Source organism: Coregonus clupeaformis, unplaced genomic scaffold (genome assembly GCF_020615455.1).
Source record: "Coregonus clupeaformis isolate EN_2021a unplaced genomic scaffold, ASM2061545v1 scaf0086, whole genome shotgun sequence".
NCBI classification, from domain to species: domain Eukaryota; kingdom Metazoa; phylum Chordata; class Actinopteri; order Salmoniformes; family Salmonidae; genus Coregonus; species Coregonus clupeaformis.
In genome coordinates, this window is record NW_025533541.1 from 583,409 (window position 1) to 602,718 (window position 19,310).

General features: G+C 41.7%; 1 protein-coding gene across 5 annotated transcripts in view; it reads right to left on the reverse strand.

Moving 5' to 3' along the window:
* LOC121551068 (vesicle transport through interaction with t-SNAREs homolog 1A) overlaps positions 1-19,310 on the reverse strand; it is a 199,396-nt gene that overhangs the window by 148,977 nt on the left and 31,109 nt on the right. For 3 of the 5 annotated variants that reach the window (XM_041863633.1, XM_041863766.1, XM_041863835.2), the window contains exons 4-5: positions 16,249-16,326; positions 8,330-8,350 (exon numbers count right to left, since the gene is read on the reverse strand). In XM_041863633.1, coding sequence (XP_041719567.1) covers positions 8,330-8,350; positions 16,249-16,326 — 99 coding nt within the window. The remainder of the gene's footprint in view (positions 1-8,329; positions 8,351-16,248; positions 16,327-19,310) is intronic. The other 2 variants (XM_041863702.1, XM_041863908.1) reach the window with 1 other exon arrangement.

Here is a 19,310-nt window from a genome sequence, read left to right on the forward strand (position 1 = left end):
GGCTTAATGAGCCCCTATGGATCAGCGGAGATGGAGGGGACGTATTGACATGCAACGCTTAAGCTAATACACCTAGACCATGGCTGTGTGCCTCGGAGCACAAGGCAGCCGGGGATACTGACAGAGTAGCTCGCTCCCCCGTTCTTCAAAGAGCTCAAGTGATTAGTATGTTATCATTACCATTCGAAACGTGATTTTCCTATTCCCTCTCGGCAAAGGTGACACGTCTCGGGGAGACGGCCAGCAGACTAGCTGCAGTGAAAAGCCACTTCAAAGCTTCTCTCCCTCCTTTCCCTCCTCTCCATCCTCCCTCTCTCTCTCTCTTGTTCTATACTATTTTCGGGGGGAGGGGTGGGAGGTATTCGGTGATGTGCTGGTTGTGGGGGGGGGGTCATTAGAATAATGTACCCAGCCAGGTTTGACGCTGACGGAACCTGAAGGAAGGGGTGAGAGTGCAGGCCAGCCGGCACAGATCCTGTAATGACACCGCGTCACCGGCGGCCTTATAACGACTTCAGGCAGATGTATAAACCGACCGACAGGAAATAATGGAGACGACACCAAAAACACCCGAGAATTAAGAGAATAAAAACACCTCAGGATGCTTCAGCTATTCCTAAAAATGCAAAGATGTCATCTTAACACACTAGCGTGGTCCTCGTACACGAAACCAACATATTTTGTAGGCCCGAGTTCTAAACATGTACCTTATCCATAATCCAATACCTACATTCGACAACAGCCCAAAACAACACTACTTTACCTGTATAACTATCTCTCTACTTATGCAATGGGACAAGAAGATGGAATCAGGGCAGAATTTCACCCTTTAGAAATGTGATGGTGCATTTCCCTGAGCCACCCAGTCAGTTTGAGCATCTTCCCTGCTACCCATTTCAATAAGAGGAAGTACCAAGTTGCTGGCCTCTCCTGGGGAGCTACAACTGTCTGACTGTGTAGAGCATGGAGCATGCACACATGACTATATGTCGCTTTGGATAAAAGCATCTGCTAAGTGGCATTTTTCAAGCCTTGACCCCTGTGGCTATGACAGAGGAGCCGAGTCACCAAAATATCATAAGAATAAACACATAAACACACACACACACAAACACATACACATTGACCTATAAAAAAATACCTGCCATATACCTCCTAGAGAAAATGATAATGGCCTGTTATCTAAATAATTTTTCTTCTTCGCATGCAACTAAACATAAAACAATTTAAAAACAGCACATGATAAATATTATGCGTCTGCGAGCACATTGGTGCGCGCCCCTTCCCAATTTCCGCGTATGCATGTATGGCTTTTTATCTGATGCCTACACTTGCAACAAAGACCTTCTTAGAAATTATACAAATTAGGCAGCCGCAGAACATCTGCAGCTCAAAATCATCTCTTCCTTCACTTTTTCTACTACTTTTTTCAATATCAAACAACGACGGTTACTATCACCATTTTCCAAAGTTCCCATGATTCCTTATTACTTCAATAAGGGGGGAGAGAGTCAAAGTGAATAATGATGACAGCTGTGATTCAGACGGACTGTGTGATCTTCTCCGCGGTTTGTTTGGGACTTGTAAAATGAGGAATTACAAGTGTCAAACAGCTGAGAATATGGGTGCTAAATATTTAAACATGTTTTCCAGCTGAGGAAAAAGTATCGTTTTTAAAAGGGGGCTTAAGTGTGAATAAGCTGCGCCAGCCTTTGATTCAAATGCAGGAAGAATGGGAGGAAAAAGGAGCAGATAGAAGGGTTGATATGGTGAAGAGGGCGGGAATCAAACACAATTAAATAGCGGTGTGTTCCACAGGGGAAGACAGGTGAGGTAACGAAAGGTTTCTCCTGACCTGAGGCAAGGGGGAAATGCACCGTGTCAAGGTGGAGGAAAGAGAAAAATAAGAAGTCTGGAGAGAAAAGGGTTCTAAATTATGAATGGAAGTGAATGGAGGGTGGCTTTGATAGGAATAGCATTACTCAGCTCCAGGAAACACAACAAAAACATTATACACATTCACAGACGACATTAAAAAAACACAAGCACACATCCACACACAGAGATGAACAGTAAGTTGCATGTTGCCTAAAGACATGCTCCAAAAGATGTGCTTAAGCATGGCCGACTCATCTTTAAATTGATATTTTTCTTTGTCTAAGTACCTCTAAGTAACTTAGTGCCTCCAAAGTTACAATGGATATATCAATAGATATTCCTGTTGACAATTGTGTATTGTTATTAATTCTGAATGACGATTGAAGAGTGGAACCTGGTCAGTTAACGGAATGAGTGATGAGAATTTTACTCCAGCAGGTTCATATAGACCTATATCGTTAATAAACGAAGATCAGAAGAAACCACCACCGTTTGCTGTCTGTTTGAATTCAGGCTAAAACTGAACTCCAAATGAGGTTACATTACATTTCATGTCAGCAAGTGGTATTTCACCAGCTTTCTGGCAGCCCATGGCCACCAACCATGCTCACTCCCAGCCTGTGTTTACATGTGTTCAAACCAGAAGAGACCATCCAAGCCCCTCTATTGTCAGTCTCATAATATAAAAACCAAGCACCTTGCTTATTCAACAGTATCCTATGGGAAAAGGTATAGAATGGTGGCGATGTAATGGTGGGGGTCGCATCAATATGGTGGTGGGAAGATGGTGCTAGATTGTTGCGCGAGAACAGCAGATAGGAGATCCCCTATGATGACATTACATAAAGCTTCCTCAGGCAACATTTTACACAAAGCCATATAACAAACGCAACAAAGATATGTACTGTACAAGCCAATAGAAACACAAAAGCTGGAGAAAAGAAAACTGAGCCAAGATTATTTTCAGCCTTCAAAGACATTTCAAAGTGTCATTAGATGAAGTATTGTTACAGTATATGAATGTCTCTTTCCTTTGATGAAGTGATAAAATAAGCCAGAAAAAAAGCACCAATCCAGAATGTATTCATCGATTACATTGAAATATTCTATATAGAAGGTACAGTTGAAGTCGGAAGTTTACATACACCTTAGCCAAATACATTTAAACTCAGTTTTTCACAATTCCTGACATTTACTTAAAGTAAAAATTCCCTGTCTTAGGTCAGTTAGGATCACCACTTTATTTCAGCTTTTATTTCTTTCATCACATTCCCAGTGGGTCAGAAGTTTACATACACACAATTAGTATTTGGTAGCATTGCCTTTAAATTGTTTAACTTGGGTCAAACGTTTCGGGTAGCCTTCCACAAGCTTCCCACAATAAGTTGGGTGAATTTTGGCCCATTCCTCCTGACAGAGCTGGTGTAACCGAGTCAGGTTTGTAGGCCTCCTTGCTCGCACACGCTTTTTCAGTTCTGCCCACAAATGTTCTATAGGATTGAGGTCAGGGCTTTGTGATGGCCACTCCAATATCTTGACGTTGTTGTCCTTAAGCCATTTTGCCACAACTTTGGAAGTATGCTTGGGGTCATGTCCATTTGGAAGACCCATTTGCGACCAAGCTTTAACTTCCTGACTGATGTCTTGAGATGTTGCTTCAATATATCCACATAATTTTCCTTCCTCATGATGCCATCTATTTTGTGAAGTGCACCAGTCCCTCCTGCAGCAAAGCACCCAAACAGCATGATGCTGCCACCCCCGTGTTTCACGGTTGGGATGGTGTTCTTCGGCTTGCAAGCATCCCCCTTTTTCCTCCAAACATAACGATGGTCATTATGGCCAAACAGTTCTATTTTTGTTTCATCAGACCAGAGGACATTTCTCCAAAAAGTACGATCTTTGTCCCCATATGCAGTTGCAAACCATAGTCTGTCTTTTTATGGCGGATGTGGAGCAGTGGCTTCTTCCTTGCTGAGTGGCCTTTCAGGCTATGTCGATATAGGACTTGTTTTACTGTGGATATAGATACTTTTGTACCTGTTTCCTACAGCATCTTCACAAGGTCCTTTGCTGTTGTTCTGGGATTGATTTGCACTTTTCGCACCAAAGTACGTTCATCTCTAGGAGACAAAATGCGTCTCCTTCCTGGGCAGTATAACGGCTGCGTGGTCCCATGGTGTTTATACTTGCATACTATTGTTTGTACAGATTGTGACGTCACGAGAGGCTACACAGCTTTCAGCGGGATTGCTCAAGTAGTGCAAGGAGACAAGGTTCAAACAAAACAAGGATTTTATTATAGGTCTTGGGAAATTAACGAAAATATAACAAAATTCTGTTCTCTTGTGGCTCTTTAAGGGTTAACAGTTCAGGGATGTCTCTTCCACATCCAAAATCATAATTCTCACTCGCTCAGATAACTTTTCCCCAGCCTTACTGTAGTCCACGTTGCAGCTAGTGGCCAACCCAGCAAAAAGTCCTTCCAAATGTCTCTCACGTATTTCCACAGGTGCATATATCCAAAGGTGAGTATTTCCCAAAGGTAAGTATCTCCAAATCCTTATATTCCTCATGGAAGTGGATCGTGCAGCACTCTTGTCCTCCAGAGAGCCCAGGTTGGAGACTGTGTCTCTTCCCTTCCCAAACCTTCAGCTCATCAGCTCCTCATTTGTTTCCAGCTGCGTGGGAAGATTGGCCATAGAGGGGTGGAGTTCCCGACCATACCAGCAGATGGAGCCATAGCTGTCTGGGTTTGCAGCCACCTCAGGGGGATGTAACGTCCCTCCGGGACACAGCCTCTCGTGACATCACACATCCCCCCTCCTCGGGACCGACGTCCCTCGTCGGGGTAAAGGCAGCGAAGAAGGCATCACGCCGGGAGAGGGCGCCCGCATTGCCGTGGTGCTTGCCAGACTGCTCTCTCTTCAACTCCTCCAACTCTAGGACCAGGGACTCAGCCTCCTGTTGTCTCTCCTTGAGTTTCTTACTGAACGCATCAGCCTTGGTTTTAGCAGAGTTTAGCTTCTGTTGAGCAGCTTTCAGTTCCTTCTCTCTCTCTGCCTCCGCATTCTTCATCTTGTTCTCCAACACCTTGTACTTCTCCTCTGCCTTCTTCTGGACCTCCTTACTACTGCGCAGGGTCTCCTCACACTCCTCGATGGTCCTGCGCAGCCTCTCCAGCTCCTCCTGTTGCTTAGGGAAGGAGCTCTGTTGGAGTTTAGCCTGGAGGATATCTAACTCTTCTGTCTTCATGTCTAACTGTTGCTTTAACAAACGATACCTCCCAGCGGTCCCCTTCAGACCAGACAGTTCTTTGTCCAGATTCTGTAGCTCCGTCTCTGTGTCGGTCTGGGCACCTGCCATCCCTATCAGAGCCCGGGCGGGAGTGAGTAACTCGGAGGATTGCACCGGAGCCTTCCCAGGATGAGTCTTGCCTCTCCGTTTCGAGGTACTCGGGTTATCCTCTCCTGAGACTCTCTCCAGAGTGGGTAAAAGGCTGGGCAGTCTCGTCCAATTAGGACAGGGACGGGGAGGGAATCAACCACCCCGCCGTCGTGTGTATGGTTCCCCGTGTGCTGGTCATTGTAAGTTCAGTAATGGGGTATTCTCTGGTGTCCCCATGGACACAGGAAACTGGGAGGACTTTCCCCGGGGTCAGACACGTTGGGCCCACCAAATCCTTACGCACCAGGGTGGCCCGGCTACCAGAATCCAGTAAGGCCTCCACATCATGGTGATTCACAGTTACCGGGCAGGTGGGGGGGGTCGATCTGGGCCGCCATCTACGACTCCCAAGAGCGAGGCAAAACGGTGTGTGGGTGCTGAGCTGGAGGACTCCGCAGTGGGCATAGGTTCATCGGCTGGTTTCCCACACTGCCAGGAGATATGTCCCATCTCCCCACACCGGTAACACTGTCGAGTTTCCCCCTCCTGGTGTACTCTTCTTGGACCCGTCTGGTTTCTGGCTCCCCCTGGAGCCGGGATAGAGTCCTGACGTGGCTGGGTTCGAGACCTTGGGGTCCTTTGGACGGGTTCTTCCCATTTGTGGTGGGGCCGCACTCCTGGGGTCTTTTCGGGAAGCATTCAGCATCTCCGCTGTGGCCTGGTACTTTTCCACAGCTTCCACGGTCAGATCAGCCGTGGTCAAGGCCTGTTGACTGATGAACCGTTTTGCCTCATAAGGCAGGGCGCGTGAGGTAACGATCCACCACAACGGCCTCCACCACCGCCGCTGCTGTATTCCTCTGCGGATCCAGCCATTTCCCTTGCGATTCGGACAAGTTCATGCATCTGCGCCCGAGGAGGTTGGTCTGGTTGGAAGGTCCAACTGTGAAAGCGCTGGGCCATACCAAACTTTGTGAGTCCATATCTGCTGAGGATCTCAGACTTCAGGGCATCATAGTCAGTAACCTGGTCAGGGCCCAGGTCCCGGACAGCATTCAGCGATTCCCGGTTAGAAAGGGGGCTAACAGACCAACCCACTGTTGCTTGGGCCAGGCTTCCCCTAGTGGCCGTGGCCTCAAATGCATGCAGGTATGCCTCAATGTCATCGGTAGCTCCCATCTTAGATATAAAGTCACTTGCCTTTATTGGGCGGGTATTTTGGACCACCCTCTGTCTCTGCAACTGCAATTCCTCTGCCTTCAGAAGGTTGGCTTTCTTTTGCTCCTCCAAGAGAGCCACGTTTACTTGCATCTGGGCTTGCTGGCCAGCAACAAGGGCTTTCAATATGTCCTCCATTTCAGTCGGGCGGGGAGCCTACGGCCAACTTGGAAAACTGGGTGATCAAACCTTCGGTATCCTCCTCTGACATGCACTATTAACGCTGAGCGTGCCCGTATTCTCCACCATCTGTGACGTCACGAGAGGCTACACAGCTTTCAGCGGGATTGCTCAAGTAGTGCAAGGAGACAAGGTTCAAACAAAACAAGGATTTTATTATAGGTCTTCGGGAAATTAACGAAAATATAACAAAATTCTGTTCTCTTGTGGCTCTTTAAGGGTTAACAGTTCAGGGATGTCTCTTCCACATCCAAAGTCATAATTCTCACTCGCTCAGATAACTTTTCCCCAGCCTTACTGTAGTCCACGTTGCAGCTAGTGGCCAACCCAGCAAAAAGTCCTTCCAAATGTCTCTCACGTATTTCCACAGGTGCATATATCCAAAGGTGAGTATTTCCCAAAGGTAAGTATCTCCAAATCCTTATATTCCTCATGGAAGTGGACGTGCAGCACTCTTGTCCTCCAGAGAGCCCAGGTTGGAGACTGTGTCTCTTCCCTTCCCAAACCTTCAGCTCATCAGCTCCTCATTTGTTTCAGCTGCGTGGGAAGATTGGCCATAGAGGGGTGGAGTTCCCGACCATACCAGCAGATGGAGCCATAGCTGTCTGGGTTTGCAGCCACCTCAGGGGGATGTAACGTCCCTCCAGGACACAGCCTCTCGTGACATCACAAGATGTACGTGGTACCTTCAGCTGTTTGGAAATTGCTCCCAAGGAAGAACCAGTATTGTGGAGGTCTTCAATTTTTTTTCTGAGGTCTTGGCTGATTTCTTTTGATTTTCCCATGATGTCAAGCAAAGAGGCACAGAGTTTGAATGTAGGCCTTGAAATACATCCACAGGTACACCTCCAATTGACTCAAATTATGTCAATTAGCCTATCAGAAGCTTCTAAAGCCATGAAATCATTTTTTGGAATTTTCCAAGCTGTTTAAAGGCACAGTCAATTTAGTGTATGTAAACTTCTGACCCACTGGAATTGTGATACAGTGAATTATAAGTGAAATAATCTGTCTGTAAACAATTGCTGGAAACATTACTTGTGTCATGCACAAAGTAGATGTCCTAACCGACTTGCCAAAACTATAGTTTGTTAACAAGAAATGAAAAATGAAAAACTAGTTTTAATGACTCCAACTTAAGTGTATGTAAACCTCCGACTTCAACTGTATGTACCTAATATCATAATTATACTGATAACGGATCACTCCACCATCTTTTGTACAAGAACAAATACAAAACTACAACAACAATAGCATTACTACTACATCCTGACTACACAAGGCTTACAGTAAGTGCTATAGATGGAAGTAACAAGGGCAAAATACACAATCCACTAATTCAGCATGATATTGAGCAGCCACGATTGCTGAGCATCAAGATGTTGATAGTTATCTGGTAAAATAGTGGGCGGGCCTTCTGGGGTTTACCCCTCCAACACTGTCCTTTATCCCTGCTTTTTACCCCATATGTGTTTTGAAAAGAGTGTGCTATCAGAAATAATACCTTTTCAGATTTGTACAGAAAATGTCTTTCATTGAATTTATCCCCATAGAGGCGCATAAGAACCTCAGAAATAGCCTTGGCCTTTAGGCTGCAGAGATGAGGGCATAAAGATATTCAGAAAGGAATGGAATCTAAAAACAGGATAGCAATAGAGGAACTTACCTCTTCACGTAACTTTATCAACTGCCACGTGAAAGCAAAGAGAGAGAGAAATAGAGGGAAGGAAAGATGAAAAGGAAAGACATGGCAGGAAGCAGATCATGCGGCTGGGTAAAGAATTAACCTTGACGATTTATCGGTTTGCATGTTTAGCATTTAAAAATCACAGACAAGCACATTAAACGAAGCTAAACATGAGACTCACGCATACTTTTTTGAACAAACAAAGATCAAGTTCTCTCGCTGTCACATTAGACAACTAGAGGGAATGGATTGCTCGACTCGCAGTGTCTAAACTAGCATCATCAAGGAAGTCACATCACAACACTTGATATGGCAAAAAGGGGAAAAAATACTAGATCTCACTGTACAGTAGGAAAATACAGTTTGGGTACAGTGTGCATAGAAGCTTAAATGAAGGAATATACACTACCGGTCAAAAGTTTTAGAACACCTACTCATTCAAGGGTTTTTCTTTATTTTTACTATTTTCTACACAGTAGAATAAAAGTGAAGTCATCAAAATTATGAAATAACACATATGGAATCATGTAGTAACCAAAGAAGTGTTAAACAAACCAAAATATATTTTAAATTTGAGATTCTTCAAATAGCCATCCTTTGCCCTGATGACAGCTTTGCACACACTTGGCATTCTCTCAACCAGCTTCATGAGGTAGTCATCTGGAATGCATTTCAATTAACAGGTGTGCCTTCTTAAAAGTTAATTTGTGGAATGTATTTCCTTCTTAATTCGTTTGAGCCAATCAGTTGTATTGTGACAAGGTGGGTGGGGGGATATACAGAAGATAGCCCTATTTGGTAAAAGACCAAGTCCATATTATGGCAATAACAGCTCAAATAAGCAAAGAGAAATGACAGTCCATCATTACTTTAAGACATGAAGGTCAGTCAATAAGGAACATTTCAAGAACTTTGAAAGTTTCTTCAAGTGCAGTCGCAAAAACCATCAAGCGCTATGATGAAACTGGCTCTCATGAGGAACGCCACAGGTGTAGCCCATGTAGCTCAGTTGGCAGAGCATGGCGCTTGCAACGCCAGGGTTGTGGGTTCGATTCCCACGGGGGGCCAGTATGGAAACAAAATTAATGTATGCACTCACTAACTGTAAGTCGCTCTGGATAAGAGTGTCTGCTAAATGATAAAAATGTAAAATTAATGGAAGACCCAGACTTACCTCTGCTGCAGAGGATAAGTTCATTAGAGTTACCAGCCTCAGAAATGGTGCCACAGAAGTATAGAATAAATAACTGCGAGGACGTAGTGATAAGAAAAAGGAAGAGAAGAAGAACAAGGGAATAGAAAAGGGTAAAGCATGGAGGAGGAGGTGTTATGGTGTGGGGGTGCTTTGCTGGTGACACTGTCTGTGATTTATTTAGAATTCAAGGCACACTTAACCAGCATGGCTACCACAGCATTCTGCAGCGATACGCCATCCCATCTGGTTTGCGCTTAGTGGACTATCATTTGTTTTTCAACAGGACAATGACCCAACACACCAGGCTGTGTAAGGGCTATTTTACCAAGACGGCGAGTGATGGAGTGCTGCATCCGATGATCTGACCTCCACAATCCCCCGACCTCAACCCAATTGAGATGGTTTGGGATGAGCCGGACCGCAGAGTGAAGGAAAAGCAGCCAACAAGTGCTCAGCTTATGTGGGAACTCCTTCAAGAAAGGCATTCCAGGTGAAGCTGGTTGAGAGAATGCCAAGAGTGTGCAAAGCTGTCATCAAGGCAAAGGGTGGCTATTTGAAGAATCTCAAATGTATTTTGATTTGTTTAACAATTTTTTGATTACTACATGATTCTATATGTGTTATTTCATAGTTGTGATGTCTTCACTATTATTCTACAATGTAGAAAATAGTAAAAAATAAAGAAAAACCCTTGAATGAGTAGGTGTTCTAAAACCTTTGACCGGTAGAGTATATATATTTTATATGTACCTCTGCAGGATCCCAGGGAAATAGCAAAAAAGATACACAGATATGCCTTTTTTATTCTATATTGTGAAATGTAGAACCATTCCATCAATGGTGACATATTGTCAATATTTCATGTACCTCAATACAGATTCCTGCTGTTTGGATTATGTATGGATACCCGTGTGAGGGCTCCTGTGTTATACATATAGTGTACATAAATACATAACGGTAGAGCTTATTATCAGGACAACTGTTACCGGGGGTCATGAAAAATGAATCTTAGCATTAGTTATTCATTTTTGATGAAAGAGAATGTCAAATTCAAAGTGGGGTAAATAGAAGATATTCCCTACTGTTGTTCCTTTATATATTTAATAGAGAGAGACATCGGAGGACGGCAACAACTCAATTCGAGCTTAATGACAATTAAAAGGATGCTTTCACAACCTGCTCTTTATGTAGGGGAGCGACATGGAGAGGGGGCTTATCATGTGAACGCAACATAATTTAGTAGAGGAGGGGAAGGACAAGTTTCTTAATTTGTTAGCTGTTGCAGGTGATTTTTATCTCCATTTCTTGGGCGAGATTAAAGGTTAGCAGATCTGAAGGGAGGCTCAGGGACACATTACTCTCCTCTCATCTCACTTTGTATGTGGTGGTCATTTTGAATTTGGCTAGTTTTAAATAATAATTTACTATGATATCAGAAAAGAGGCAGGAGGACTTGGATCATAAATTATGAACTTGACTGTCGAGAAGAAAGAAAAAGCCTTGGTGGAAACTAAACTATTAAAAAGTATTAGTTGTTGTGGCCACAGTCGTCAGGAATAACAGGCTCCTCTGAAAGGGACTCACACCGAAGAGTTAAGAAGGAAGCAGCCACCCAGTCGGTTAACTTTGATGAGAAATTTAAGCACAATTATGTCAGTGTAACTTTAATTTTACGTTATACTCTTGACGGATGACTATTAGCATTTGAGAGAGTGAGAGAAAATAAACAGCCATATCTGTCTGGAGTGGCACCATCAATATTATTGTCACAGTTCAATAAAAAATATATATTCTATAATATGGTTATTTGAAGACAACTATACTTAAAAATATAATACTTTGAATTAGGGTGGTAACATTTTTAACATGTCTGATTGATGTTTAAAAACGTATGTACTTTTAGTAAGCTTTCCCCGATTTAATTACAAAAAAAAATCCAATTACAAATATGTAATGAATATATAATCATAAAGTATTGTAATTCTGAGTTTAAAAAAGTAAAATACCATGGAAGGGCAAATCTGAAGAACATTTCCAAAAAGGTCTGAGAATAAATGTATAACTGCCCCACTATCAAGCGATATAGTATCTCTCGTGTGAGAGAATGAAATAAAAGGAGTTGAAGAAAATATCTAAAAAGTAAAACTGCTTAATGTTTGTGTGCTGAGAGTTGCATTTTAGGGAGCCACTGGCCTTGGGGAACTCGGCAGCAACAGACAGGCTAACAAATAAATACAAAAACGTAGCAAAGAAATAGGGTTTTCTTCCCTCTGCAGACTGGAAACTGTCCTTTATTTCAAAGGTCACAACCCCCTGCGTTGAATGCATTATTGAGGGGGCCAAAGTTTAAAACTACACTACAGATGTGGCTATTTAGGTTTTGAACAGGCCAGCCAGAGCCGCCGATCACACGCCGCAGTCCTGCCGTCCAATTCAATGAGAACCAAACAAAAGTTGTTCCATCTTATTTGTGCTGCTTGGCCGATTGTAAGTCGCCGTGGAGGATTTGCTGAAACTATATGAGGGGTTTTTGTGCTTGGTGTTCTCATTTTTTTCTCCACATAGCTTTATTTTCTTTGACATCCATTCTTTTAAAATGTAACCCACAATGCTAGCTTTGCTCCAGAGAAATAAAGTGGTAAACACAGAATATTGTAAATGTTATAATTACGCCTCCATGAGCGCCTTTCCTCCGTTTTTTTAAAGCCAGCCAGTATTCAGAATTGCACTGCTGCAATTTTTCTGTTATGATAATCAGCAGATTTTTCAAACAAATATTTTTTTCATTCAATATGGAATTCGATACAAGTGGTAATCTGCTTCCTTTGTAGCCTGTAAAATCTGGTCCATGCTGGCTCAAACCAGCACAATCTCTTGTGGCCAAGCCTTCTGCTGTGACTGAAATCGAAACTATTCCGTAGAGTGTTCATGTGCGAAAAATGTATGTGTGTGTGGTAGATTGTGTGTGTGTGTGTGTGTGTGTGTCTGAGTGTGTGAATTGCATACAGAGTGAGAAAGAATGGGGGGAAAAAATGTGCAACGGTAGACTACCACGTTATTAAAAAAAGAGTGATAACGCCATTTCAGTCTCTGTCCGCGTACAGATAACGAATAAATGCCGAACTCTATTAAATTGTCCTTTAGCCATTATCGCACGGCCAACACGCCATTTTTAGAACTTATGACGACTCCCTATGTACTTAGCTATAAATCCTTGCCATGTAACGAACAGATTTGCGACTGGTAATGATCTGCTCAGCCAGGGCTATATGAAATGATCCTGACCTCTTTCAGATCGTCAGGAATTAAATTGACCGACTTGCCCCAGCTCCCCCATCTTTTCCCATCCTCTCTATCGCTCCAGTCTCGTTCAATAAAAAAAAAAACTGAAGTTCCGAGCACTCCACTCACAGCAAGACCAAGTCTTGTGTTATCTCCAGAAGTTAAAAAATTGAAATGAGGTAAATATTTTCATTTTTAAAACTATTTGTTTGTGTGTGTGTGTGTGTGTGTGTCAATTTTGTTTATGTTTTACAATGTACAAACATTACAATTCTGATACTCAACTTATAAGTACTAATTTTATGCTTTGAGCATTTAAGGTTCTGAAGCAACTACTGAAGGCTTATTTTTATATATATATATATATGTATATAGAAAAATACACCCCCATTTTACTGTCTTAAAATTGTTTTCTAAAAAGGGAGTAAATTATTTTTTACATCTACACAACCTACTCCACATTTCCAAAGTGAAGGAAAGTTATAGAACATTTTTCCAATGAATAAAACATTTTTTAAAAATATCATAATTGGATAAGTCTCCACCCCCGTGAGTAAAATACTTGGTGGAAGTACCTTTGGCAGTCATCCTTTCGTAACCTTTTCATTAAGATTATTTGCACAACTCTTAGGGAAACATACAGTATCCATTGTTTTTGTCAAAATTGCTCAGGCTCAGTAAATTTGGTTGGGGATCATTGATGGACAGCAATATTTAAACCTTGTTTCTGATTTTTTAAGCAGATTTAAGTCAGGACTGAGACTAGACCACTCAGCACCTCTTGGAAAGCTATTCTGGTGTATGTTTTGCATAAACATTTGTGTAATTGTCCCGCAGAAAGATAAAACCCTATCCCAGGGTTTTCAGAAGACAGAGGTGGGTTTTCCTCTAACGTTTTACCTGGCCTTTGCTCCTTTCATATTTATTTTGATCCTAACAAACCTCCCAGTTCCTGCCGGTGACAAGCATACCCATAACATGATGCTGCCACCACAATACTTGAAAATACAAAGGGATCAACAACATTGCATTCACTCCATATTACTGGCTTGCATGACAAAGTGAAAAGAAAGAAGCCATTGTTAAAAGATCCACTCCAAATCATCCATTATGTTTGCAACAAGGCTGTTAAGTAATACAGCAAGACAACAGAGCAAATAAATTAACTTTTTGGCCTAAATGAAAAACTACAGGTTTGGGTCAAATCTAATACAACACAACACAGAGCGAAACCTTCTCTATTTTCAAGTAGTGTGGCGGCAGCATCATGATATGGGGACGCTTGTAATTGGCCGGGACTGGGGAGTTTGTCAAGATCAAAATAAATATGAAAAGGTACAATTTTAGGGTTAAGGGTTAGGTTTAAAATCAGATATTATGACTTTGTGGCTGTGATAGCTAGTGACCACTCCGCAGAGCTGCCTCCAGGTCAAGCTTCACGATAATAAAATGCCAACCTGCCATTTATTTTGGAATAATTGTTGTACTTTGTATTCAATTTTCATTTGCTTGTATACATGTATACTAAATGTATAACTAGATGTGGACTTTTTTCTTTGGTTCAAGGACAATTTGCCTCCCCATGCTTTCCAGTCGTCCTTGTGTTGGGGATATTGAATCACTTAAGAAGAATGGAAGGTAAATGAGGAAAAAGACAAGTGTATTAAAATTAAACTACAAACATACATTCCGTAGACCTTAAGTTCTTTTGAGATGTCAGCCTCTACTAAAAATCTGAAGTTTTCAAGTGCTTGAATGCAAGTGCTTGAATGCTGGACAAATTAATCACCTTAAAATGCATATTTAAAATAATAATATAATTGTTAAACAGAGCAGCATAAGGCTAAAAACATCTTAAAATGACAAGCATCTTAAATTGTACTTAAATTAACTCATCTGTCTGTGTTTCCATTCTTTAAACAAATTATTTTCCTATGAAAAATATTCTTAGGTCTATGAATATTTATTTAAATAATGGGGTTCATCATCAATTGTACTTAATGAAAAGGAAATATATATTATTTGAAATGTGGGTCGTATTTCTTAAAATGTGCCTTTGAAAAGATTTTGATAGGAACCATCACTGTCTTGAATGTGACAGTTCTGGCAGCAAATCCAATTCCAACTTCTGTATAAAATGTCAGAGTCACTTTATGCATCTCACTAATTTGCAGGGAATATGCATATCAATTACACATCTCGGCTAGCGATGCATATGTTTGTAAGATGTGTAGTGCATGGGTCATCACTGAAATGGTAATAAGGAAGCAATAAATAAATAAAACTTTATTTAGCTCTGCTCATCTTACTGTACTTACAAAGTACAGAGGGACTAAATGTGTGAGTGTGTGTGTATTTCTCCCTCTGTGTGTGTGTGTGTGTGTGTGTGTGTGTGTGTGTGTGTGTGCGACTGAGAGACAGCAACTATTGCAAAGTTGACAAGATCATTTAAGGTAATATATAATTAGTCCAAATACGCTGGTCAGTGTTGTGAGTGTCTGTGAGTGGCAGCTGCGCAGGTGAGAGATCGGCAGCACGTCTCAAGTGTTAAAAAGACGGTTTGCGTAGCTGTTCATGTGGTGCTTTTTTGATGCAGCACTTCAGACATAATTCAAAACAACAAAAGTTTAAAGAACATGTGGCATATTTTGAGCAATTAAGATCACTATTTAAGATGTTTGTTTTTCCTTTCTCATATTCAATATGAATGAATCAATACAGTTTTTGAAGGCATCGTTAATTTCCCATGTTTACGGCATTGTCTTAGCATTTTGGGACAATGGAAGAAATACGGCTAATTTGCTTTTTATCTGTTGTTTATAAACCAAACTTGATCATAGTTTTGTGATAAAACATCAATAACATTTCAATGTTCATTACAAAATTCACCATACATCTTTTCATGGAATTAATTATATTTTCAACTATAGAAGTAAGATTTATCATCAAACATCAAATTATACTTTCAATATTACTTAACAAAGGTCATATAGCGACAAGTAGCCAGTAAAATATCAAACATTTCAGTGACTTTTTGACACTAATGCTTATCAACACTGAATCTGGGAATCCTATTTATTCGGAGTGTCCGAGTTGTGTGGTTTCACCACACATTGTGTTTAAAGGTGAGTGTGTGTGTGTGTGTAGGATCTTTTTAGAGGATAAGTACACAGACGGCCTGGAGAACAGCTGTGTGTGTGTGTGTGTGTGGGGGGGGGTGCCCCAATCTGGCGCTGCCCAGACTCTGGGCCCAAGCCTGGAGCCCATTCAGACCCTGGGCAGCTTTGCATTAAACAGTGTTCCTTCCACATGACTTGGTGCCAATGCTGTGGCCCTGGTGGCCCCGTGAGGCCCTGACCCTTCCTCACCCGGCGGCAAGCCACCCATACTAGGGACCAGTGGGGCCTGATTAGCACCTTACCTGACTCTCAGAAGAGCCAGCGTCTTCCCCCAGGAGCTCGTTCCGCACCTCATCACTGTAGGCGATACGTGACCTTTTCTGCAAGGGGAGGAGGAAGAGGAAGGAGAAGAAGAAGGAGAGGAAGACAGAAGAAGGGCGAACAAAAGAGGGGAGAAAGAGAAAACAAGGGCAAAGAAATATTAAAAAATAAACCTTAGTGGAGTTGTCTTCGAAAAACATAACAGTTATTTCTTAAACACGAGAGCCCCCTAATGGACCAGACTGTCAAGAAAGCACATGTACCTGCAGTGTGTGTGTGTGTGTGTGTGTGTGTGTGTACACTTGCGAGGTGATCTAATACCACTGAAATTGTAGAGATGCCCCCCTTTCCCACTTAAATCAACACAATCTAAAGAATAAAACCAACTACGGCACAGGGGCAGGGAGATGTATTAGGAAAGCATTACTTGTCAGTGCTAAATATTTTCTGGGGGCTGTCACTGCTGTCAGCACAGTGCAGTGGCAGGCTCTGTGATAAGGCAGATGCTGGGAGTTAGACAGGGAATAATTCATCACCCATTGGCGTTCCATCAGATTCAAGCTCTCTCTCCCTCTCCCGCTCCCCTTGCACCCCTTCAGAAGGGGTGGGGGAGGAACGCCATGTCCAAAAAAGACAAACATTCCGACACGCACATTTCACACGCACTCTTCAGTGTGCCACCTCCGATGCTGAAGGACCAGACACTGTGTAGCGCTTGTTTACAGACACTAACAGAAAAAGCGCCCTCTTCAAATGCCCTCCAAACTAAATGCACACCAGCGGAAAAAGAGAAACTGTTTACTAAGTCTCCTTCTTCTCATTCTGCCCTGACAGGAGTTCTATGTGGGCCGTGGGAGAAGAGCAAAATCAAATACACTAGGAAATATTGAGCTGAAAATATCATCTTGGTACATATCATAAGATCTTTGATATGGGCACTTTTTCCTGCGTTCACCACGTGTACAAGAACCTTCCCATTTATTTTGTAAATTTCCTTTTTTGAATTTGTATTTAGAGGTTCAATTATGTTTCTGATGTGTGTCTAACAGTGCTACAGTATTTTAAAAAAAAATCAAATAAGAATCAGATCTCTAACCATTCACTGAAATAAAGTAGAGAAAAATATATAAATGTGACACCCCCTGTAGTTTTTTTCTTTCCTCGTAAACTTGACCAGTGAGTGGAAAGCCACCAGTGATTTGTGTTGTTATTGTGACAGTGAGGGCCACAGCCTCAGGAGTAATTACCGAATTGTCTGGGAATCTGATTGACCAGGATGACAAGCAGAAAACCATTTGATAAAGAGAAGCACCCGAACAAACACAGTCTCTAAAGGCATCAACTGAGCCACGGGGACCTGTGCTAACCACCAAAGGAATGACTGCGGGGAATAGCGGGGACCAAAAAACACAGCACCGGCAAAGTATACGCACGAATACAATCGAATGCCTTCCGCAATCAGAATGATAAAATGTTCATTATTTGCATCATTGTTGCACATGAAGTGTTAATACCTTTTCGTAGTATCTACTGTATACTTTATGTGTTGTGAACAATCTATTTTTGATCAAATCAGATTTTGGACAGGATTCCATCTACTTCTAACTGGTAGTATAATTAACCCTTTAAGAATGTACAGGTTACGACAAAGTTAAGGCATTGGTTTTCCAGTTGTTAGTGTGAGTACAAAGACAATAAACATCAATCTGGAGTAGGCACACACCAGTACACAGCGTAGAGTCATGTTCTGCAGGGATAACACCCACATATGTCATTTTAGTGGAGCTTCATCTTAAAGAGCTGCAGTGTAACTTAGGGGAATGACGGCTTGCTAGTAATTGAGACTAGATGCCTGGGAGAAGGCTTGATTTTAGTACACAGAGACTGATGTCTTCTTCAAACCCGCACAGTTTTGGGGTATTTCTAGCTGTTTGTTGCCACCAAGAGCATCAACTGCTTCCGTGATGAAGGCAACGCAAATAAAACAGAAAATAAAAAGAACTGCGAATTCTACTGAACCAAAGATTGTTGCTGCTCCCTACCCATTTACTTGTGGTTTGAATTCCCCCCTCTGGAAAACAAACCATAACCCTTAGAGTGATTATTCACTTTTCATTTGATGTAAAACAAGAGCAGCTGTGCAATATTGACTGCCTCACCCATTGATAGGCTTTGATTACCGGTTGGGGTGTTATGCAAAAAAAAGTGTACCTCAAATGGCTATTGTCTTCATTTGATAATATTTTGTTGTGTGTGTGACTTATGTCCCACTTGTGAGAATAAATGTATTGAAGAAGATCTTTATATTTAATCAGGGTATATCAGAATCTATAATAACTAGGGTTGTTCCAAAAAATCTCTAAAGGTCTAAATATATGAAATAATATATTGAAATAAAAAAGAAAATAAGAAAAAGAAAACACGTTCAGAAAGACAATATGTTGATACGTTGATTGAAAGTCTCTCATTCTAGTTAATGCATGTTGAAGAACAAAACGTCTAAAACAACATGAAACCAGGCAAGGAGGAGCACTTTCATAAGATACCTTATTGCCATAGAAAAAGGAGAGAGAGATCTTTTTTAATCCTTTTGAAAGGTCTTTCTTTTGTCACTTTTTCTAATCTTGGGTGAGAATTTGCTTCTATTCCCGGAAGCACAAAAAAATACAAAGATCCATCTTAACTTTATGCAAAGTGGTCCGTCTGCCTTTAAACTCTACACATCTCGTCAAATGCGAGACGGATGTTCTGGTGTCCTGTCAGAAACACACGTGTCTTACCTCTGTTGACGTCGACGGGAGAAGAAAAGAGAGTTTCTTCAACCCATCAAAATGTAATTATACATGCATAATAACTTCTATACTGTAGGATATGCTAATCAAGAACAACATATGAGCTGGAAATGATTTTCATGCAATTATGACAAAAACATGAATGTGTTTCTACACCATTTCTCTTTACGAACATGCATGAATGTCTAGATATTTACTAATATATCATTACTTTTAAATAAAGGGTAAAACAATCATTCTGAATAAACAAA